At 39.7% G+C, this 21603-nt stretch overlaps 1 protein-coding gene across 1 annotated transcript; it reads left to right on the forward strand.

Moving 5' to 3' along the window:
• Positions 1-14865: 14865 nt before the first annotated feature.
• Positions 14866-17048, forward strand: LOC116253534 (uncharacterized). Its single transcript, XM_031628381.2, has 2 exons — positions 14866-15761; positions 16011-17048. Exons 1-2 carry the CDS (start codon positions 15136-15138, stop codon positions 16726-16728), a joined length of 1344 nt encoding a protein of 447 aa, XP_031484241.1. The 5' UTR covers positions 14866-15135; the 3' UTR covers positions 16729-17048.
• The last annotated feature ends 4555 nt before the right edge of the window (positions 17049-21603 follow it).

A 21603-nucleotide genomic window follows, 5' to 3' on the forward strand; every position in this document is an offset into this window, starting at 1 on the left:
TACAAATCTGAGGTTTTTGAGATGTTCAAAAATTTTCACAACTTAGTACAAACACAGTTTAATGCTAAATTAAAAATCCTAAGGACTGATTCTAGAGGCGAATACATTTCAAATGAGTTCAAAAGATATTTAGAAAACTATGGAATAGTCCATCAAAAATCTTGTCCAAGAACACCTCAACAAAATGGACTTTCTGAAAGAAAACATAGGCACATAATTGAAATAACTAGAACTCTTCTTATTGCCAAAAATGTGCCTAAAAACTTTTGGGCCGAAACAGCCATAGCATCTGTATATCTCATCAATAGAATGCCTTCAAAAGCTTTAAATAATACAACCCCTTTTGAAAAATTATTCAAATATGAACCTGATTTGAAAAGGCTTCGTGTTTTTGGTTGCAAATGTTTTGTTCTTAATGACATGGCTGATAAACTAAGTTCAAAGGTTATTGAGTGTGTTTTTATTGGTTATTCTGAAACACAAAAAGGCTACAAATGTTATGATCCAGTCAAAGACAAGATCATAGTTTCAAGAAATGTAAAGTTTTGTGAAGACGAAAATGGATTCAAAATTTGTGAAAAATCACAACACAACAATGATTATTCCTTTTTATTTAAGTATCTCTCTCAATGTGATGATGAAATGCATGATGTTGATGATAGTAACACTGATGATAACGATAACGGAGTAGCCAAGGATATAATCACATATCATAGAAGAAACCGGCAACAAGATGTTGATGAAGGAGAACATCATGAGACTATTGATCTCCAACCAACTCCACAAAGTGAAGAAAACCTTAAAAGATCTATTAGAAATGTAAGACAACCCAATAGGTTTGTGTCATATGAAACTTTCACTCCAACTCATAGAGCTAGAATTAATGCCATTCACTCTCACTTTGAACCTTCTACTTTTAATGAAGCCTCTAAATATATTGAATGGAAGAATGCCATGATAGAAGAATTAGATGCCTTGAGAAAAGCCCAAACTTGGGAAATACAAGACCTACCTATAGGAAAAAAGACTATTGGATGCAAGTGGGTTTACAAGGTGAAGACTAGAAGTGACGGATCTTTAGAAAGATATAAAGCCAGGCTTGTTGCCAAAGGTTACGCTCAAGAATATGGTATTGACTATGAGGAAACCTTTGCTCCTGTAGCTAGAATGACTACTGTTAGGACCCTTATTGCTTTAGCATCTATTAAAAACTGGAATATCTACCAAATGGACGTTAAAAATGCATTTTTAAATGGAGATCTTATGGAAGAAGTTTACATGTAAGTACCACCAGGGTTGTCAGTTCCTCAAGGAAAAGTTCTTAGACTTAATAAGGCTCTTTATGGCCTCAAACAAGCTCCTAAAGCTTGGTTTGACCGTTTCTACTCTGTTATTTCTGATTATGGATTTCATTCATGTTTAACTGACACTGCCTTGTTTGTTAAGAATACTAATGCAGGTATCATAATCCTCCTACTGTATGTTGATGACATGATCATTACAGGTAGTGATAAGGAAGGTATTAGAGAATGTAAAAAATTGTTACAAAGAACTTTTGAAATGAAAGATTTAGGTTTTCTAACGTATTTCTTGGGTATTGAGGTTGCATATTCTACTAGATGATATTTTTTATCACAAACTAAGTTTGCTGCAGAGATCATTGCTAAATCAGGCATAACAGATGATAAGGTCATAGAAACTCCTGAAGCAGTAGGAAACAAAATGAAGATTGATGATGGAGTTCCACTTACAAATCCCACTCCTTACCGACAACTTGTGGGTTCCTTAATGTATCTTAGCATCACTCGGCCTGACATTGCTCATGCAGTTCATACTGTGAGTCAATTCCAACATGCTCCATCAACCGTTCATATGGGAGCTGTTCTTCGTATCATTAGATATATCAAGGGAACAATAAATAAGGGAGTATTTATGTCTTCCTCTTCCTCTTTAAACTTGATTGCTTATACTGATGCTGATTGGGGAGGAGATCCAAATGATAGACACTCAACTACTGGTTTTTGTGTTTTTTTAGGAGAATCACTCATCTCATGGAAGTGCAAGAAACAACAGAAAGTCTCTCTATCCTCTACTGAAGCTGAATATCGAGCCATGGCTTCTACAACTATGGAAATTGTGTGGCTTCGTCAAATGCTTCTTGATATGGGAACAAGAATAGAAGAACCTACTGATTTGTGCTGCGATAACAAGAGTTCTATCTACATTGCCAAGAATCAAACATTTCATGAACGAACAAAGCATATAGAGATGGATTGTCACTATGTTCGTGAAGAATTTTTGAACAAGACAATCAAACTTCCATATGTCTCCTCCGAGTTCCAGCTGGCTGATTTCTTCACAAAGCCTCTATGTTCTCCCAAATTCAACTTTCTTTTAGATAAACTTTCGGTGTTAGCACCGTAAGTTTAAGGGGGGTGTTAGGAAATAAGATATCTTGTTGATATCATAGCTAGATTAGGTTTTACATTTTTTACATTTTATTTTCATTTTTATGTATTTTATTATTTCTTTTATTTTTCTTTTTCTTTTCTTTTATTTTCCTTTTCTTTTTCTATTCTTTTCTTTTCTTTTTCTTTTCTTTTATTTTTCCTTTTCTTTTTCTTTTTGTTTCCCCTTTGTTCTAGCCGTTGGGAGTTCCAACGGCTCCTTTATGAGCTGTTGGAACCTCCAACGGCTAGAACAGCCCTCTCTTCCTTCTCTCCTTCACTCTAATTGGTTATATATATTCTTGGGCTGCCTCTTGTACAAAGTATGCTGTTTTACACAACCATTTGACATTCATTCAATAAGATTGATATATTTCAAGTGGCCTTAGTGCCTTTTTCTATCATATTCTTCTTTAGTGACTATTATAGTCACATTTATAGAGGGTTGGTGCAACTTTTCAACCCACTGCTTGGGTAGCATGAAGAGGCCAAAGCTCTTTTTCCTTTCTTCCTAGCTTTGAAGTTCAGAACTGCTTCGAAACCTGGGTAGGAAGTGTGATGCTTGTAAACTAAGCATTATATTCCACCATTTGCAGTCCAGAAAAATAACACCCACTATAATTGAACTGATGACCAGATTTTCACTGTTCCACTAATTCGACCAGTTATGCTACACTTGTCGAGAGAAACCAATATACTAATTGACGTGTATTAGGAGCTCCATGCTTGACAACAACGCAGCTCAACCATGGGGGCAGGGAAAAGGGAAGTTAGACTCCACACACACACACACACACACTCTCTCTCTCTCTCTCTATTTATTTTAAAATATAAATTCTCTAAAAAGGTTTCAAAAGAGCTCAAAAATGTTGAGAGCTGTCGGAAGCAATAATGTAAATTCGACGAAGGCAGGATATGCGTCAGTCGTGCATGGCCAAGCTGTTATGACATGGTGTAGATCTGTAAGTGTACAATATGAAACACACTGCCCGCATCTGAGCTACAGTGCCAGCGACTGTGCTAGGTGCAAGGCCAACATTTTTGACACCTTTGGACCTACCGCAATAAATGCGTGCAAACCCTCGAACCACCCAATTTACTGTTCCCAGTACTACTCTTTAATTTGTGAACCAAATTGGAGGAAGTTTGATTATAACCTGAATCGTATATAATCATGGCAACATTGATGTTATATACAAGTAATTTGTCTCCTCGTATCTCTACACGCAATACAGCCAAACATAACATGTGAAGAGCTATATATATATATATATATACACAGAAAAGTTGGTGAAAACCAGTCCTTGACCTATAAAAATCAATTATTGAAAACTTTTTTTTTTGCAATCTAACCTTATAGATATGATCTTAACAGACATATATTAAGGTAGTTATTTTCTTACTTAAATAACGGTTTCTTAATAGTCAAAAAATGAACTGCTCTTATAACATTAAAATTTTGATAGTATAAAGCTCCATTATTTTTACAAAAATGACTTGAACTGAAGCATGACTTATCTTAAATTAGTGTTCATCAATGGACTCATGAGTTCAGCCCAGCCAAAGTTAATTTGCAAAACTCCCAACCAAGCTATATCTGAATGAAAACCCCAAATATGAGTAAAGAGGTGCTAAAAAAAAAAAGAAGCTTTTGGAGGGTGGTTGGGAGATAGCATGAAGAGGCCGAAGCCCCACTCCCTTTCTTTCACCTTTAGGGTTTAGGGCTGTTTTGGGACTCAGGTGGGAAGTAAGACAATTATCAACTAGAGTATTGCACATCCATTTATTACAATTTAAAGGAATAGCATGCATGAGAATTAAACTGGCAACCAGACTTTAACTGGCCCGCCAGTCCGACCAGCACTTTTAAAAGGGAGAAACTTTACATTGTTAGAGAGATTGATCGTTTCCCACTTGAACAGCTTGAAGATGTAAACACTGACTAGAAGATTCCATGACCCAGGAGTGAAGGGATTATATGTACAGGCAGGGGCATTTGACTAATAATTAAGCATTAGTGTGGTAGCGCACAAATTAAAGCAGGTCATTCTATCATCACTTAAAATTATTGCCCTCCCTATTGTTCAGTGGCTTCTTGAAGCCAAACTAGATGATCGAGCCTGTGAAAAGCTGAATTCGTCCTAGTTCAATCAACTTGGGGCAAAATCCAGGATTTGATTCGGGAAGAACATCAAGGACTGATGACCTCAGACTTAGACCTATGAAACTAACGACATGCTTTGGCTGACATGACAAAAGGTCCACAATAAAATCCATGGTTCACGAATTAAGAATCTTATGAGAGACCTAAAATTCACACTTGCGATTCTCATTTAACTTTTTACATTAAAAATTGCTCTGATCTAAGATCATAGAATGGCGACGGATCTGATCTTAGATTCATGGATCTCGAGCCTAATCTACCTCAACTCCTGAAGAAACAAATTAGATCAAAGTATATCAAGGGCAAAATAACTCGTCCTTTGGCGGAGAGACACATGAAAAAGTTCTACTGCACAAAACCTTGCATTATTAGAAAGGTGACTATAGGCACGGCAGGTTAAACTAGCGTGAGCATGAACTCTTATCGGCCCATATATAGTGACATATCTCTTAGGATAGAACAATACACGCCCACCCTGGCCCTACAATATTTCTTATACTTGGGAACCGCCCAACCTGGACACAGTTGGCAATCATTTTACGTCTGCTTCCTTTGTTTTCGATTGTAAATGAAGCAAAGGCAAAGGAGGAAAGGGAGAAAGAAAAATTCTTACAGTATTCAACCAATCTCATTCTAGCAGCCTCTAGTACTATTGCCAGTGTCATCCCTTGAGTTTAGACCTCTCAACTCCACAAAATGAATAATACATAAGCTCATGTGCACAACAAATTTTTCACACCACCCAATGATAATAATAACAATGTTTTATAGCTGGTTGAGCAGGCGTCGCTTTACATGAAAATCATTGGTTCGATTCCGTGGGTGCTACTCTTCCGATACTACAAACTGTGGGATTACGACACTCTTTGAAAGATGTAACGGACCCTATCTAGGTCTTCGGTACTAGGGAAGGGCAGGAACGAGGGAAGAGTAGAGGGACTTTTTTTGTAAGTGGTGGATGATAAGTTCTCAACCTTCTACTCATTCGGAATGACAATAATAACAGTACCAACTATAATAATAAAACAAGGCAACGAGTTCAAAGATGTTGTCATCATATTGCTTCAAATATGATCATCCATTGTCCTAAAATTAACAAACTACATGCAAGAACAAAAGCATTCGTATGAAAAGTGAAGGCGCCCACTTTGATTGATTTGGAAGTAGTGAACAGTGATATTCCAAGTAAAAGGGCAGTAAGGTATGTCTACAACCGTGATGCAACATGAGTAAATTAAAGAGTAGTAGAGTCCAAATGAATGACCTATAAAGAATGACCTACTTATGCTTTACTCCTATTAGCCCTTTACATATATAGTCATATCCCACATGGGCTCCTGGCTAGTGGACAAATTCTTCTCTATCACTTCGCTTGCCAGCACACGTGCAGCTATGTATGTTTATAACTATGTACCTTTAATTCTTTCTGTTTATTATGGAAAATATTTAACACAGTGCCTTTCTTTTTTATATTATAGAAATTATATTTGGAACCGAATCCTTTGAAACTAAACCCAATAACGGGCTTTAAATACTTATATTTGTCTATGCTCGCAAATCCTAAACGGGATCGAGTTAACTTTTTAACATCTTCCAGCGCATGTGAGTATTTGTTTTTCCATTTTTACAACAAAGAAGTAAAGGGTGTTTTAGAGATATTCGCTAACTAGTTTAACTATTTAATCTTATAAGTTATCTAACTAGTCATTTGATCATAGGTTGTAAAAGCTTTAAGTGGTATAAAGTAGCTGGTCGGTGTACAAAATGTATGTGGATATTTTGACTCTCATAAACTCTAAACTTATGAGCTCTGCCATGAAAAAGTGAGATACCAAGTCAATGGTACATTGTCTCCAAGCTCTGGTGCGGCCCTTAGATCCAAAAAGGAAAGGAAAGAAGAAAAGCGCACTTTGATGAACTTAGAAACATCGGATCGCTTCTTTGCAAAATTGCAACAAAAGTGAGCCTCTAAACGACATTTTTTCCAGTAAGATACAACGCTTTGGAATCTTCTCAAGTTTGAACAGCAGCATAGGATGCTCTTTTATTCTGCCAGCCTTGGTAAATAATTCTACATAATTTTCCATTAATAATTGCCAGACAGTAGTGCAAGGGACTATCGCCTGTCACCCTTTAGTTCTTTAGTCACTGATTGGTATGACAGCTGACAGATGTCAACGGCTACTTTTTCTTAAACGTCAATCTTTCTAAAACCTTTTTCTGGGAGGATAGATTGTATTATTTAAATGCCATGCACACTCAATGTCAGTTGTGACAATACATTCCACGTCGCATGTCCGTCACCATAAATTATAATTTTTTCATAAAAAGTAAATAATAAGTGAAATTAATTTTATTTTTTTAATCTTTTTTATAGAAGCTAGGCAAGGGAAGGTTCATATGATCATGAAAAGGGATGTTGTTTTTTTTGTTTTTTTTAGCAACAGCGAAACTTAAAAACTTTTTTTTGCATGAGCTAAATTATAGTTTCAAAATTTTGACAATATATAACTTTTAAATTTTTTTATGAAGTTAAACTTAAATTTTTCAGACTTATAAGTAAATTTTAATTTTTTTAGAATCTAAAGGAGGGTCATGGACCCTGCCGGTCCTGTGACTTCTTTAATTGGGAGTTCTTCTTTCTTCTTGCTAGCTTTGGCTTAGATTTTATTGTCTGCTGCTTATAATCCATGATCTCCATGTAATGCCCCGCGATATAACAACTATAACAAAAAATCCTTCTTACTAAAGGTCGGAATCTGCTGTGAAGAATAAAACTAATTCGCCAAGTAATGGTGAGACAATTTGTCTCCTAAACATTTAAGCAAACAAGCAAATTATTTTACCATATCGTGTTTGTAGGCAGAGGTAGATAACCCCATGATTTTCACACACAAATAACTTTTGGATCTCAGATCTACCCATCTCAAGTCCGACCCCTCCCCAAAATCGGACATCAGATCATGGGGAAATATAGAACTGGAATCCACGTTTTCAATTATCATGAAAACCTACCGTTTGTTTAGGACCTTCGAAACAAGGATTTTAGATCGGGGGTGCAACTTATCCAAAAATTTTGAGTGCATGACAGATGAATGAGTCTGGAGCCTTGTGTCGACATCAAATCCCAGCACAACACAACAAAGACACGACAAAACATCCAACAAACCCGACCTGACTCATTTTGCAGCACAGCCCTTCGTTTTCAGATGGACATTCACATCTCCACGTGTTCCCTCTCATTTATGGGAGGAAGTCCTTTGTTCAATGAGTTGGAAGAGAGACGATGCAAACACAGGTTGGATACAGTTAAGATGTGACCGCCACTTAAGGGCCAGGTACGTTAACGAGCGTCATATTCAAATTCAAAAAACAGAGAACTTTAGCTTAATTCAAGCTCCACTAATTAGAGGCTCAAAACTTAATTAGCATATGGGTTCATGGATTTAGTATGTGTCGGTGGAAAGGTATTTTTTTTACTGACGTTCACTTCTTGAGTGTCGACAAAGACAAAATTTCAAGCCCATGTTCATCGAGGTCTTTTCAATCATCAGCGACATCACCTTTTAACCGTAGGTAAAAATTGACTTTCACTGACACTTTTTTTTTTTTTTTTTTTTTTTGGGGTATGGCCATTGGCCAGCCAGGCTATTATAAAAGTGACATGACTGCGATCGTATTCAACCTAAACACGACGCATGCACCTGACCATGCACAAGCCGTAGGGGCAAGGGTACTGGCTACAATTAAATGCGATTAAATATCATGTTCCCCAATGCAGTGTGTCGTATTTCTCTTATTATTGGGATGAAAGAAAGCGATTTAGGGACGTTTGAATCACAGCCCAAGACTACGTTTTCTGGATGCAAATATGCTTTCAAAACTAAGTTTAGGGCGTCCTTGGATGCCGTGAAAAGTTGTTTTTGACTAAAACCCAATGAATAAACCCTTAAATTACTCACACAAAGTTGTGTGTTGGGTGGGTCTTCCAAATACAAAAACCACTTTTTAAAAATTCATTTAAGAACTTGATTTTTTATCTTAAAGGGAACCACCAGTGGGTGGCTGATGCTACAAAAGAGAACCACTAACATGCATTGTGAGGGTAGCACCTGAAACACTAAAAGCATATCCTTTACCTTTACTTTGAGAGGGATAAAGGGTTGGGTAGGGGCTTCGCCTTCTTCTCGGTGATGAGAAACTCGGTTCACCCAAAAGAACTTACTTTTTCATTAAAATCTTTCATTTTTTGGTAGTTAATAGTAATTTGTCTTGATTTTTGAGAGGCTTAGTGTAGCGACTTGGGGTGATGGTTGGTAGGTGGTCAGTTTTCATTTCGAGTGTCAGTGCATTACTCTCTTGTGTTGCATGACAACTAGATGCACCAAAAACAATTTTTATACCCTAAAGGACAAGGGATTGGATAGGAGCTTCTGCTCTGTACCAGACGATGGGTCTCCTTCGCTCACTTGAACGTGTCACTTGTTCTCATTCATTCTTTAACAAATAAAAAGTAGGAGGCCCAACCTTTTACAATGCGGTTTCAAATGCCCCTATGATTTTTGGATGTATTAGATTTGCAAACTCAAGCCATGCCTTATTTTGCTTATGTCTCTTAACGATAAAGATACATGATTGAAAATCTCGTGCTTAAATAAAACTTTTTTCATTGCTTTGGCATTAAATGGAAGATTATGCATACACTTATGCTATGTTTGCTAAACCTTGGATCTAATATCCACATTCTATGGTGATTTGATCTCAGTCCATGGATCTTAGGTCCAAACCCCCTCCCCCAGCAAATGGTAACTTAGATAAAAGGCAAAGGCTTTGTAGGGAAAACATGGATTTGAAATCTACTATTTTTTATTTTTGTGGAGCTTGATTGTTTGTCCAAACAATGGGTCCAATTTCCAAATAAATTATGTGTAAACTTTGTTGAGAACCCTATTCAAGTACTTTAGCAAATTATCTTTTCAAAGACATTCGAAAAAATTGGAATGATACAAAGAAGATTAGAATGGCCCTTTGTAAAGTGAGTCGGATGCAACTGCAGAAAAAGTGCTACATCCATCTAAGGGAGTAGGAGGTTCAACAAAAGGCTTTGAGTTGAAGATCAGGCCAACAATTTAATTTGGAAGCTTCATCACGCTACTGATAATATCCTAGTAGGAGTCCACCTAACCTAGCTTGCAATATATATAAAACAAACAGTATGCGTTGATTGTCTTAGTTCTTTCTCTATAACTCAACTAAACAGGTCCTACCCTGTTAGATATGATCTCATTGAAATGGCTCACCTAATTGGCTTGAATCCGTATTAAGAAATGACAAGTCTGGTAGGTGCTTGCCACCCCAGCAACAATCAAGTGCTGCCTGTGTAATTGTAAGCTGGCATGCCCCAATAGTTGTAGTAATAAAAGGCAACAATTGGGAGGCCTTATTAGATTCTTTCATTTACTATAAATATATATATATATATATATTTTCTTTCCTTTTTTTTGTTTTTTCAAAGTCTTCAAAGGGCATAGCTCAATAGAGCGGTACTGTCATGTTCTGATGTGTTATTTTTCTGAGTTGTTAAAGGTGGTAGCAAACACCACACTCAATTTCAAGGGTGTACTATAATTCTACACAGACCCGAAAGCAAGATAGTACCTAGGAGGCATAAGAGTATTATTGCCTTAGGGGCTTTACATTAAACCCAGTTTTTCTTAAGTCAAAACAAAAAAAATAAAGTGGCACCTATGAGATTCGAACCATGGTTATTCATAATGTCAGTATGACCCCTATTAGTCAACCATAAATATATTTAGAAATTCAATGTTTTCAAGTTTTGAGACAGTGGACAAGTAAGTGGGTTTGCGATGGATATAAATATAGAACTAAAATAGTCTTGAAAGTAACTTTTTAAACATCAAAGGAGCGAGAGCACCCACTTCAGTGCTCAAATACCAAAATGACCAAAATGCACAAAGATAAAAAAAGGTATAGATACCCTCTATAAGGAGAAAAATGGAAAAATAAAACATTTATTTTTTCCAAAATAAACCATCCCTCATTTAAACATGTGGTGGCTTGTGATGGGTGACTTAATTTGTTATACTACAGTCACTTTTCCAAGGGGATAAAGCTCTGGAGTGAAGGTTTCTTGAACCTTGAAACCTTCACACAAACCACAGCTTATTAGTTTGAGAAAGCACTAATAAAGTACTTCAAACTCATAACCAGCAGTCTATATGTTGAACTTAACATTAGAATATTAACTTCGAGGGGTTGTTGAGCATTGGGCGGCAAGTGGGTCCACTTCAAATGGGTTTGAAGTTTAAAATCTCATGGTCGCTGTCACGACACAGTGCATTCATCCTCTAGACCGTAATAGATTCCGACACAAGCTCTGTGAACCCTAAGCGTGATGGACACATGAAAAGGGAGTTGTTTTCCTTTTCAGTGTCAGAATAATACTACTCACCCTGAAAAAGGAAACAAAAAAATAAAAAAAGCAAAAAACATTCAAATATTAAATGAACAACAGTAAATATAAACATGAACAAGAAATTAGTTTCTCTTTACATGGTGAATTCATGTGTACACGTGAAGCATGCACCACCCACCTGAACTAACAATATTGGACCCATTAGGCACCTTCAGGAAATCTTCTTGTGCAATATTGAAGATCCTTTGCCTTCTTACTGATTCATACTGTATTGTCAACATAAATTTGTGGTTCTAACCATAATCTCAACTACTTTCTGGTCCAAATGAAGCAGTTTGAGAGATTCTGCTGCATCTGAGGTGAATCTCACCCGACTTTCCGTGTGTTTATTAACTATCTTCGATCTGAAATTTCTAACAGTATTCCGGGTCCAACAAGCTACGAGGGTCTTTCCATTTCTTTAAGTTGACGATTTAAGCTTGAATGCTGAAATACGTATATACCAAACTATGAATTTGTCCTTTTAGCTTGAAGGTTTGAATGTCTTCAAGAAGTGACTCACCTAACCAGACCATTTCCTGCAACTGAACATGTAATCTGTTCTTCCTTTTCAGGGGAGAAAACGATAAAGAGAACGATCGAAGCCAACATTCAAAGTTTGAACCGGCTATCTCCTGTTCCCATGGCGGAAGAAAGATTTCTCCGTGCCCACCAAACCTTCTTTGCAGGGGCTGCTAATAAGTCTGACAGAGGACAGCTATAGTTAGAACAACTTTTGTGGAGAAGGGCCCAAGAAAGGAATGCATGAGCGCGCACGCGCAAACACACACACATATATAAAAAAACGGGGGCCCATGCAGTGGAAACACAAAAAATACTTATTTTTATTTTAACACTTTAGGAAAATGTTTTTCATTTACATGTTAATGCTCTTTAAGAATTTAGAGTCATAAAAAAACATATTTTTATATTAACACTTTAGAACACTTTTTTTTCATGGTACAGACAGGGAAATGCTTGAGACTTCAACTTCAAATTCTAAACTGAGATGATATATATATATTTCCGGTACATTGTAATTATATCAGACAAATAAGTACAAAGGAACAAAAATATATTGACCAATAAAAAAATCGGATTGGCACTAATTTAACATGAACTGATCTAATCTACCAAAGATACGGGTCTAACTTAACATGCTTGAAATATGAATTTATCCACTATGATCAATACACCACATTCAAATATTAGATTATGATAACGACGTCGGCACATTGGAGACAATAAAAAGCGTACAGGGATAAGCAATCCGTAAGTTATTTTCTAAGGAGTGAGGTCCCACCCTTACATTAGAGGATGAGTCGGTACAATAGAAAATGACAAACCCTAAAAATAAAATTGAGCTCATTATCTCTTCGCCTACCTTCCTAACGATACCAACAACATAACCCATGATTTTCATGCGGGGAAAGAGTGTGAGAAACAATGCATATTTCTTAGTGGCCGTCCTCCGGTTTATAAATTAAAGGCTCTTCGTGGGGTCTTCCTTTGCTTATATGACAACACAACTCGATTTTCGCTTTATTCTTTCATAAGTCGCTTGAGAGTTTGGAAACTCAATTTAGAATTTCTTTTTTTTTTTTCCTGGGTAGTGCTAGTTGAGTGAGCCGAGGAGTATTTCATCATATTATTGTCCAATAAGAAGGCCAAAGTTTTCGCCCTTCTCCCATCTTTCAGGGTACAAACATATTTTTGGGGCGATATCTCTTATATACTTTAAGTTGTATATCGATATGCCTCTTTTGCAGCACAGCACAAAAAGTTGATGCCCTATAAGTTTTAAATATAGACCGACCGCTTACTAACTTTCGCTCCGTTTGTTTTGCCAACTCCCTTAATGGTAATAGTATTTGTAGTAATGATTCTAAAGTTTTAAAATACAAAATACATTTTAAAAGCAACAATTATGGTAAGCCCGCTCCTTAACAACAGAAAGAGATAATGAGAGTAAGGGAAACATTTCCGTGTGTATTGAAGGGGGAGAAGCCCAAAAGTATACTGGTTTAGTGTTTATTTGGCTAATGAGAGGTTAACTATGAAAGCGCAGAGTTTTGCCAAGAAACGAAGCGTGTTTATGAAATATTGAGGGAAAGTTGTTTTCTTTTGGGAAATTTTGCTGTCCACTGGACGCATTCGACAGCAAAGCGGACGCTTTAAATTGAATTTAAATCGATCGTCAAACGGGCCCAAATAATAGTGAGAAGAAAAGTACCATAAATTTTGTTTGGAATGGAATGGATTTTTTTTTTTCTCTTTTTCCAACAAACTGGCCGTCGCTTTCTGAATTCGCATTCAACAAGTTCGAATAAACCACTTAATTTGTTGTCCCGTGACAAGTAAGCCCCGGATAATCAGTAGTAAGAAAAGTAGACCGTGAGATAGATACGATTCAGATCAAACGGCCGGAAGTGTTTGTGCTTCCATTTTCAAATGTTTGGGTGAATGGTTACGCTGACTTCTGCGTGTACCACAAGTCCACGCTAAGTTTATCTCGAGACCTTTTTCTCCATAACACTTTTCAAACAGTAAAACATCAGCAACCTGAATATTTCTGAAAATTCAATAAGAAAAAATGTGTTTTCTTTTGTCTCTTTCCAGTTGCCAAGTTGGGTATTCGTGCATTCTGTCCCGAGAAATTATAATTGTGAAATGGTTATATATTACCTTTTGTATTCAAGCATTAGGCTAATGGAGTCAGAAACTTTTTTTTTATAAATGACTAAATATACAATTAACAAATTTTTAATTAAGATTGTCTTATATAATTAGACTTATTAGATATACCTAAATTCAACCACTAAATTAAACTTTTAGAGAATAGGCTCCGCAGTAAAACGTATCTCACCTATCTCCGTCCTTGTCATGCAAACACGTCACAATAATAAGATCTGGATTGTATTAAAACTTTCATAGGAAAAAAAAAGGTATTACAGCACACCTATCAAGTTATATACTTTACAAAATCTAAACCAATTGCTCAATTTGATCCATCTCCTTCATCAGAAATGGCAAGCCCATTAAGTCTAATCTAAACCAGAAGCATGCCATGTTAACAGCTGCAGTCTGCAACTTCATCTCTTTTTTATTTCATAAATTCGAAATTAAACTAGTTGGCGAGTAGAGCAGGATCCAAAGCGGATCACTGTCCTCGGTTTCACCATTTTTACTTTTTTTACTTTCCACCGTTCTCCGTTACCGTGAAAATCCGACGGCCGCGGTGAAAACCGGCTCTCCAATCTCCACCGTCGAGGCTGCAGAAAGATTCCGTCCAGAGGCGGACGCCTGACGTCGGCCGGCCGCGAATCCTCAGCAACAGCCCACGAATTGAAAAAGGAAGGATAATAAATCGACCCAAAGAATTGGTGCGCCGGCGGGACCCATCGGGCGACCGGCCACCCGGAGGGACCGGTGCCGGTCGACGTCGTTCGACAGCTGGGCGTCCAGCCAGCCTGTGTCCAGCCAAGCTGACAGCCCGTCAAGGGAGAGAGAGAGAGAGAAGGAGCAAGACTCCAGATTAATGGCTCCGCTCCCGCCCCCACCAGCCGTACTCCTCCTCGTGCGCTTTCCCTTCTCTCTCCATCTCTCTCTCCGCCTCTGACCGCCATTGCCCGGGCCCTCTCCTTCTCTCTCTAGGCTGCTACTGCTTGTCGCTTTCCCACTCGCTCTGATAGGTTTAGAGAGAGAAAGGGGAGAACCAGACTGGCCGTACGTGAGAACAGCTCATCCCCGCACGCTCGACGTCGGGATTCTTTTGCCTGCTGTGGATCCGCTATCCACTTCCAGCCTGTAAACACCAGAGGGCGACCATGGCGGTCACCAGCTCTTAGCTGTGGGCCTTCACCTTGTCCCTTCCTCCTATATACTCCCCATAACCAACCCTTCCTCACTTCGGTTTTCGGCTGCGGTTAGTCAGTTCCCGTTTCGGAGATTTTAGCTTCTCTGCTACCACCAGTACGGGTTTTGGTATTCGCCGGACGGAGAAAGAAGAGGAAGGCCGCTACGGACGGACGGAGAAAAAGGCGTAAGAGATGGATCCGTGCCCCTTTGTGAGGGTGCTAGTGGGGAACCTGGCCCTGAAGATCGCCGCGGCCTCGAAGCCGGCGCGCACCGGCGTCCACCCTTCCAGCTCCCCCTGCTTCTGCGAGATCCGCCTCAGGAACTTCCCCGTCCAAACCGTGATGCTGCCGCTCCTCTCGCCGGAATCAGCCGTGCCCGAGGGGCAGACGCTTGCGGCCACTTTCCACCTTGGGCGGGAGGAGCTGGAGAGGCTCGCCGGGAAGACGTTGTTCGCCGGGAGGGCGAAGCTGACGCTCGCGATATACACGGGGCGGAGGGGGACGACCTGCGGGATGAGCTCCGGCAAGTTGCTGGGGAAGGTGTCGGTGCCGCTGGAGCTGGAGGGGACGGAGTCGCGGCCATGCGTTCTGCAGAACGGGTGGGTCGCCGTGGGGAAGGGCAAGGTTGGGTCGGCGAAGCCGGCGGCGCAGCTGCACCTCAGCGTGAAGGCTGAGCCCGACCCGAGGTTCGTGTTCGAATTCGACGGGGAGCCGGAGTGCAGCCCGCAGGTGCTCCAGATCCATGGCAACATCAGGCAGCCCGTCTTCACCTGCAAGTTCAACTGCAAGTCCGGTGCCGAACGCAACTCGCGATCGAGGTTCGTTTCCTCCTTCCCTGGCATGGTCTCGTTTGGAAATTGGGAAAATGTTCACGATTTTGCTCGAAGATTACAACATGTTTTTGAAAGTTTAGAGAACCAAATGCCGTTTGTATCACGATTTTGACAATTTTGGGATCTTGTTAGGCTTTTGTTAAATCCTTGCTTTTGTTTCTCCGTGTTCTTCGTCGTGTGTGTTGCTTCCGGATGGTATGGAATCTAAAGCGCGTTTTGGCGCCATTTCTGCAGATCCCTGCAATTGGATCCGTGTAGCTCGTCTCGAAGCTGGCTGGGTTCTCTGGGTTGCGAGAAGGACCGGCCGTCGAAGGAGAGGAAGGGGTGGTCGATCACCATTCACGACCTCTCGGGCTCGCCGGTGGCGGCGGCGTCGATGGTGACCCCCTTCGTTCCGTCGCCAGGCTCGGACCGTGTGAGCCGCTCGAACCCCGGCGCTTGGCTGATCCTTCGCCCGTCCGATGGGACATGGAAGCCGTGGGGGCGCCTGGAGGCTTGGCGCGAGCGCGGAAGCGGCGACGCCCTCGGCCACCGCTTCGAGCTCATCACCGACGCCCTCGGGGGCGGGATGGGGAGCGGCATCCCGCTGGTTGAGTCGACGCTGAGCATGTCTAAGGGCGGGAAGTTCACCATCGACATGGGTGGCACCGGCCGCTCTACCCCGGCCAGTTCTTGCTCGCCGGCCTGCAGCCCGCGGAGCAGCGGCGACTTCGGCAACAGCCTCTGGCCCTTCTGCGCCTACCGGGGCTTCGTCATGGGTTCGACTGTTGAGGGCGAGGGCAAATGCAGCAAGCCCGTTGTCCAGATAGGCGTCCAGCACGTATCCTGCATGGAGGACGCGGCCGTTTTCGTCGCTCTCTCCGCCGCCATCGACCTCAGCATGGACGCTTGCCGGCTTTTCTCTCAAAAGCTGAGGAAGGAACTCTGCGTTCCGCACGACAACTCCGCTTAGTAGAAGCGACAGAGAGGGAACAGAGCAGAGCGAAGACATTTTCCTTTTTGTTCTTTTTTTGCTTCATTGTTTCGTTCGTCAGTGGTATTATTTCTATTTTTGATTGTGAGTGAATTTTTCTTACTAACAATCAGAATGAGAGAATTTGGATTGTAAAATTGTACAGATGACTGAGAGAGCTAATATTAGCGGCTGTATTCGTTTCTTCTTTTTTTTCTGTAAATTTCTTTCGCAGCGGCGATGTTTTCCCTTCTTGTTTTCTTTACTTTTTCCTGTCCTGTAACAACTCAGAGGTTTAATGGAGTTCTTTTCCTTGTTCATTCTCAAGTTTCTTCTCCTGTATTCATTCTTCCATCCGTTCACCGTGGCGGGAATGAATGTCTCTCTTTCGTTCTTCGTTGGCAAAGACAAAAAGCGGAGCTCGCCGTGGAAAGAAGAAAGACGGGCGATTCTGAGCTATTTGAATCATGGTGGTGGTGTCAGGTTTCAGTCGTGTCCATTAAAGGCCTGCGCTCTGTGCTTGTGAGAAGGATGAAATAATGAATGGCCGTGTATAAAGTTCGTTGGTGCTCAGTGGGAGGTACTTCACGTGCTTCGTACTCCACCATTGGTAGCATCAGAGCAGCAGCAGCGAGCAACTTCTGCAGCAGCAGGAATCGTGCCTATTACTCAAAGAAGGGGAAGGAAGAACGTGAACGAGCAGCACCCGCAGCGTGATCTCTTAGCGTGAACGGGCCGACCGACCCTTCTTGCTCTTCCCGAGATCTTTTATTTTCCTATTTCTCTTTTGGTCTTTAGCGCTACACAAGCTTGAAATCTGAAACAATGTCCGCTTTCCCCCTCTTTTTACGAATCCTGTCTTTGCTCTTCGATTCAGAAATCCCGCCTCCAGAAAAGTTTGCTGCAGTCTGCATTTCGTCATTTCCATACTCAGAAGATGCCTATCAAGGCCCCATTCAGAAACCCTTTTTCCTTTGGCACTTGGCAGGCATAAAACTTTTGCCATCACATTACAGGATTTGGTTTCAGATCATCTTTAATGCAACAAAATATGAAGAAGGTTGTGAGCCGATGATTTTGGAAATCACTGTAAAATTTCAAAACATTGCTCAACAGTTAATCAGGAGACAGATTTAAGGTCATGCGTATAGTTTTTCATTACTTAATCCGTTGATTAAAAGAGAATTGAAAAATGGCTTCTTATTGCTTGGTTGCAATCCATCCTCATCATCAACAATTTAAAATCAATCTGTGGTATGAAACGTAGCAAGAACAGATTGCCAACTAATGTCCAGGCAGGCAAGATCTCGTTAGACACGTAAAAGTGTTGGAAGTACTGATGGAATCGTATGATCACGAGAACTCCCCACGTTCATTTGTCATGCTTCGAAAGCGACTAAGCTTGCCATCGGGCATCGATCACATGACGTGTATAAAAACTAATCTGTCAATTCCATTACCGCTTAACATCACTTTCTCTCTTCCTACGCTGCTGATTTCAGCAGGCCAAATATGATCATTGAATATATATTGTTATATAAGAAAATAGAAGAATAAAATAACAATGAACAGAGAAAATTTTTGAAATATTAAAAAAGATAATAAATAAATGAATAGAATATATAACTTGTTAATTAATCTTGTATCGGGGGTTGATTTGTCCCGCGGCTTGGCTGAGGTGAGCAAGAGAATTAATCCCACCACACAGATGAGAGCAGAAGCTCTTCTTCCTTATGTTTTTATCCATGGATGAGATCTCCACGTATAGGTAGGTCTCACCTCCTTACAATACAAGAACATAGCTTTGCTCGAGTCAAACATGAGACGTGTCGCATTATGCATTCTATACCCACCTGTTTGAGCTATGCCCCTCGCCCCTTCGGGGCTAAATTGATTAGGCCCCATTGTAGTAAGGGATGGACCCAGAAACCAGGCTGTAGGTCAAGCTCAGTCTTCCGCAAGTTAACCAAAGCCCAGGTTGCTTTTGGACCCTTTCCTTCTGTCTTCTTCTTCCTTTTCCTCCTTGCTCTTCTGCAGAATGAGTGCACGCGTCAAGCATTTGGTGGCTATTGGACTGCGTTGGTGCATCGGTCCATGGCTTTTCTTGCAGTTTGGTTTTTGTGACCAGACTGAGCTGGCTAGGCCCACTTCTTTTGTATGGTTGCAGATGGCCCCGTTAGCTCCATGCCTCTTGTACGAGGCTGGACCGAGTGGGGTCTAATACTTGACCTCCTTTTTCTTCTTCTTACAAGGACTTGACACCGCAAAGAATGGTCGAGACAACTTTTCTCCAAAACTGCAAGCTAGAATAGAATCCCAAGGTTGATTTCCTGCCAATTCAAACATGATTCGTGTGCCCGTTTGTTATAGATCTAATATTAGCATAATTGCACTTACAACTTCTGCTTGAATCAGGCCCATATGTCCACAAAATTTCGTCCAATCATGCAATGAGTAATTCAAATCAATCCCATCTAAGAAATGACATACGATTGGATTCAGATTTACATTCAGCTTTAAGTATCTGATGATATTCGAATTCGGGTTTGGTATTGAGTATATATCTTGAATTCGATATTCGAACATTTTGCAAATCGGTTCTTAATATATTGTAACGTGGGTTGCATTCGGTTTGTGGATTTAAAAGTCGGATTCGGATCGTGAAATTGACAAATAGATGGGGATATGGTACAAACTTTTCTTTCTTCGTATTCAAATCCAAGTTCAAACATAAAAGGGTACGTCCTATTTGAATATGATCCGTTGACATCCTACATACTAAGTATAAGTACAAGAATGCAATCACATGGCACGTGAGACATCCATCGATCTCGATTATATACAAGAATGCAATCACATGGCACGTGAGACATCCATCGATCTCAATTAGGAAACCAAAGCTTAACAGTGAAAGCAAAAGTGGAAAGCTCTTTAATCTAAACCAGATCTCTAAGCTTCTCTATTTTTTTTAATAAGAGCAGAAACCACATGAGCCGTCAGCAAGCTCTTGCTGTAATGACAGTAAAGCCGACATTTATTAAAGCCAGAAGTAAAGATAATCACACGATTAACATTATATTTAGCTGCAGAAGTACAGTCAAAGAGTGCTGGCTCTTGACCATTACAGCTAGGAGCATTCTTATGTCTACTGGATATACAAGAAAACCAGAGGCATCTATCTGTATCCTTCCTGCAATTCAAGAGTGCTTCTATGTTAGTTAACAAAAGCTCCATCCAGCTCCTGGCTAGGGTTTAGAACTTGACACATCTTGAGTGAATGGGATCAAGTATTCAATACTTGATGTGGAGGTTGGCGTAGTTGGAGGCACCCTTTATTTGAAATCCTCAAGATTTGAGATCTATGGGTTTAAGATCAGACATCCCCCAGTAGCATCAAATCAGACCTTTTCTCAATGCAAGAAGGTAAAGTAAGGATTTCAAGTGCGGATTTTTTGTCAAATCTAAAATCCTTAGTTTGATAAACCATAGATTTTACGATGGCTTTTTACTACATGGGCAATAAAAACATCACATCATATCCACATGATGATCTATGGATTATAAATCTGAAGTAGTCAAACACCCCCTTGTGGGTGTTACTCCCTTGCATGAGCCAAAGCAACCCGTATATGTTAAGAGTAAGAGAGGTACATTCTAGGGTTTTACCACTGCTCCAAGAGGACATGACATCCGATCATATTTAAATATACATAAATATCCAATTGAATTCAAATTCCGATTCAGATTTAGATCAGATTTTGTTTTCAATGAATATCCTATATCCAATGCTCTTACATTTTGAAGATTGGAAACATTTGGTTATCCGATTCATATGGTGAAATCAGATTTTGGATTGGGATTCAGATATGAGTTTTCTTTGTTCACATTTGAATTTGAATTTGAATCAAAATATGTGAAGATCCGAAAAATGGACATGGTTTAAGGTATATCCGATTCTAATCCGATCTGTCGACATCACTAGCTGATCCAAAACATAAAAATGTTAAAAGATTATCAAATTGGAAATAAGACTCAGGAAATCAACCAAACATATCATCCAACCCACTACTATGGAAGCCCTAATTCTGTTTCAAATTTCGGAAACGGACCCGAAATCAAGCTAAGATTTAAATCCAGTTAGAAGAAAGAAAAGGGATGTCGAGATTGGATCCAAAGAGAATCCTAGGCAAATGAGCTGGGTTAAATATGGATCTTACTGTGTGTTCCTCGATACAAGTATTTAATATGGACTCCGGGTACGGAGGAAAGTTCATAATAAACAAAACCCAAGTCGTGTTGTGATCATATGCTTACGGTCATGTGCATGAGTTCTCAACTTAAATTAAGTTTGAAGCCTATTCTTTGACTGCTGAATCAAATAAAGTAAGGAAGGAGGAAAGAGAGCAGAAGCTTGGCTTTCTTGCATCAAGGGAATAATTTATTTGATCTCAACAGTTGGGCATATTTTATGACTTTGCTTCTTCTTTTGTGTAAAGAAAACAGCTTTTACCAACTTGGGTCTTCTTATTTAACAAGGAATATGAATGTTTATTTTTTAGAGGTTGACAGTAAGGGTGTGTCTCTGATTTAGTATAAACTAGTATTAAAAAAGTCGGCAAAGACCAGACCATTTGAATCGAATGGTAGCAAATTAATTTGATTCATCGACTGACATAATGGTAATAGTTATGTGTTCCATACACTAAGCATTTTTATTTTTATATTGTTTTTCATTTAATAAGAAAATAAATGTAGAATTCTTTGCTCATTCAGTAACAGAACTACATATAAGCTGGCATGGACAGTTGCCTACACCAGCAACAAAAAATTTCTTTATTTTTATATAAATGTCTTATAATTATTTACTTATTTATA

This window comes from Nymphaea colorata, chromosome 4 (assembly GCF_008831285.2).
Source record: "Nymphaea colorata isolate Beijing-Zhang1983 chromosome 4, ASM883128v2, whole genome shotgun sequence".
In the NCBI taxonomy this organism is placed as follows: domain Eukaryota; kingdom Viridiplantae; phylum Streptophyta; class Magnoliopsida; order Nymphaeales; family Nymphaeaceae; genus Nymphaea; species Nymphaea colorata.

Bases quoted from the DNA above. Each gene is read 5' to 3' on its own strand.
- LOC116253534 (XM_031628381.2), top strand. From the start codon at position 15,136: ATGGATCCGTGCCCCTTTGTGAGGGTGCTAGTGGGGAACCTGGCCCTG. The intron at 15,762-16,010 runs GTTCGTTTCCTC...CCATTTCTGCAG, and splicing joins GAACGCAACTCGCGATCGAG to ATCCCTGCAATTGGATCCGT.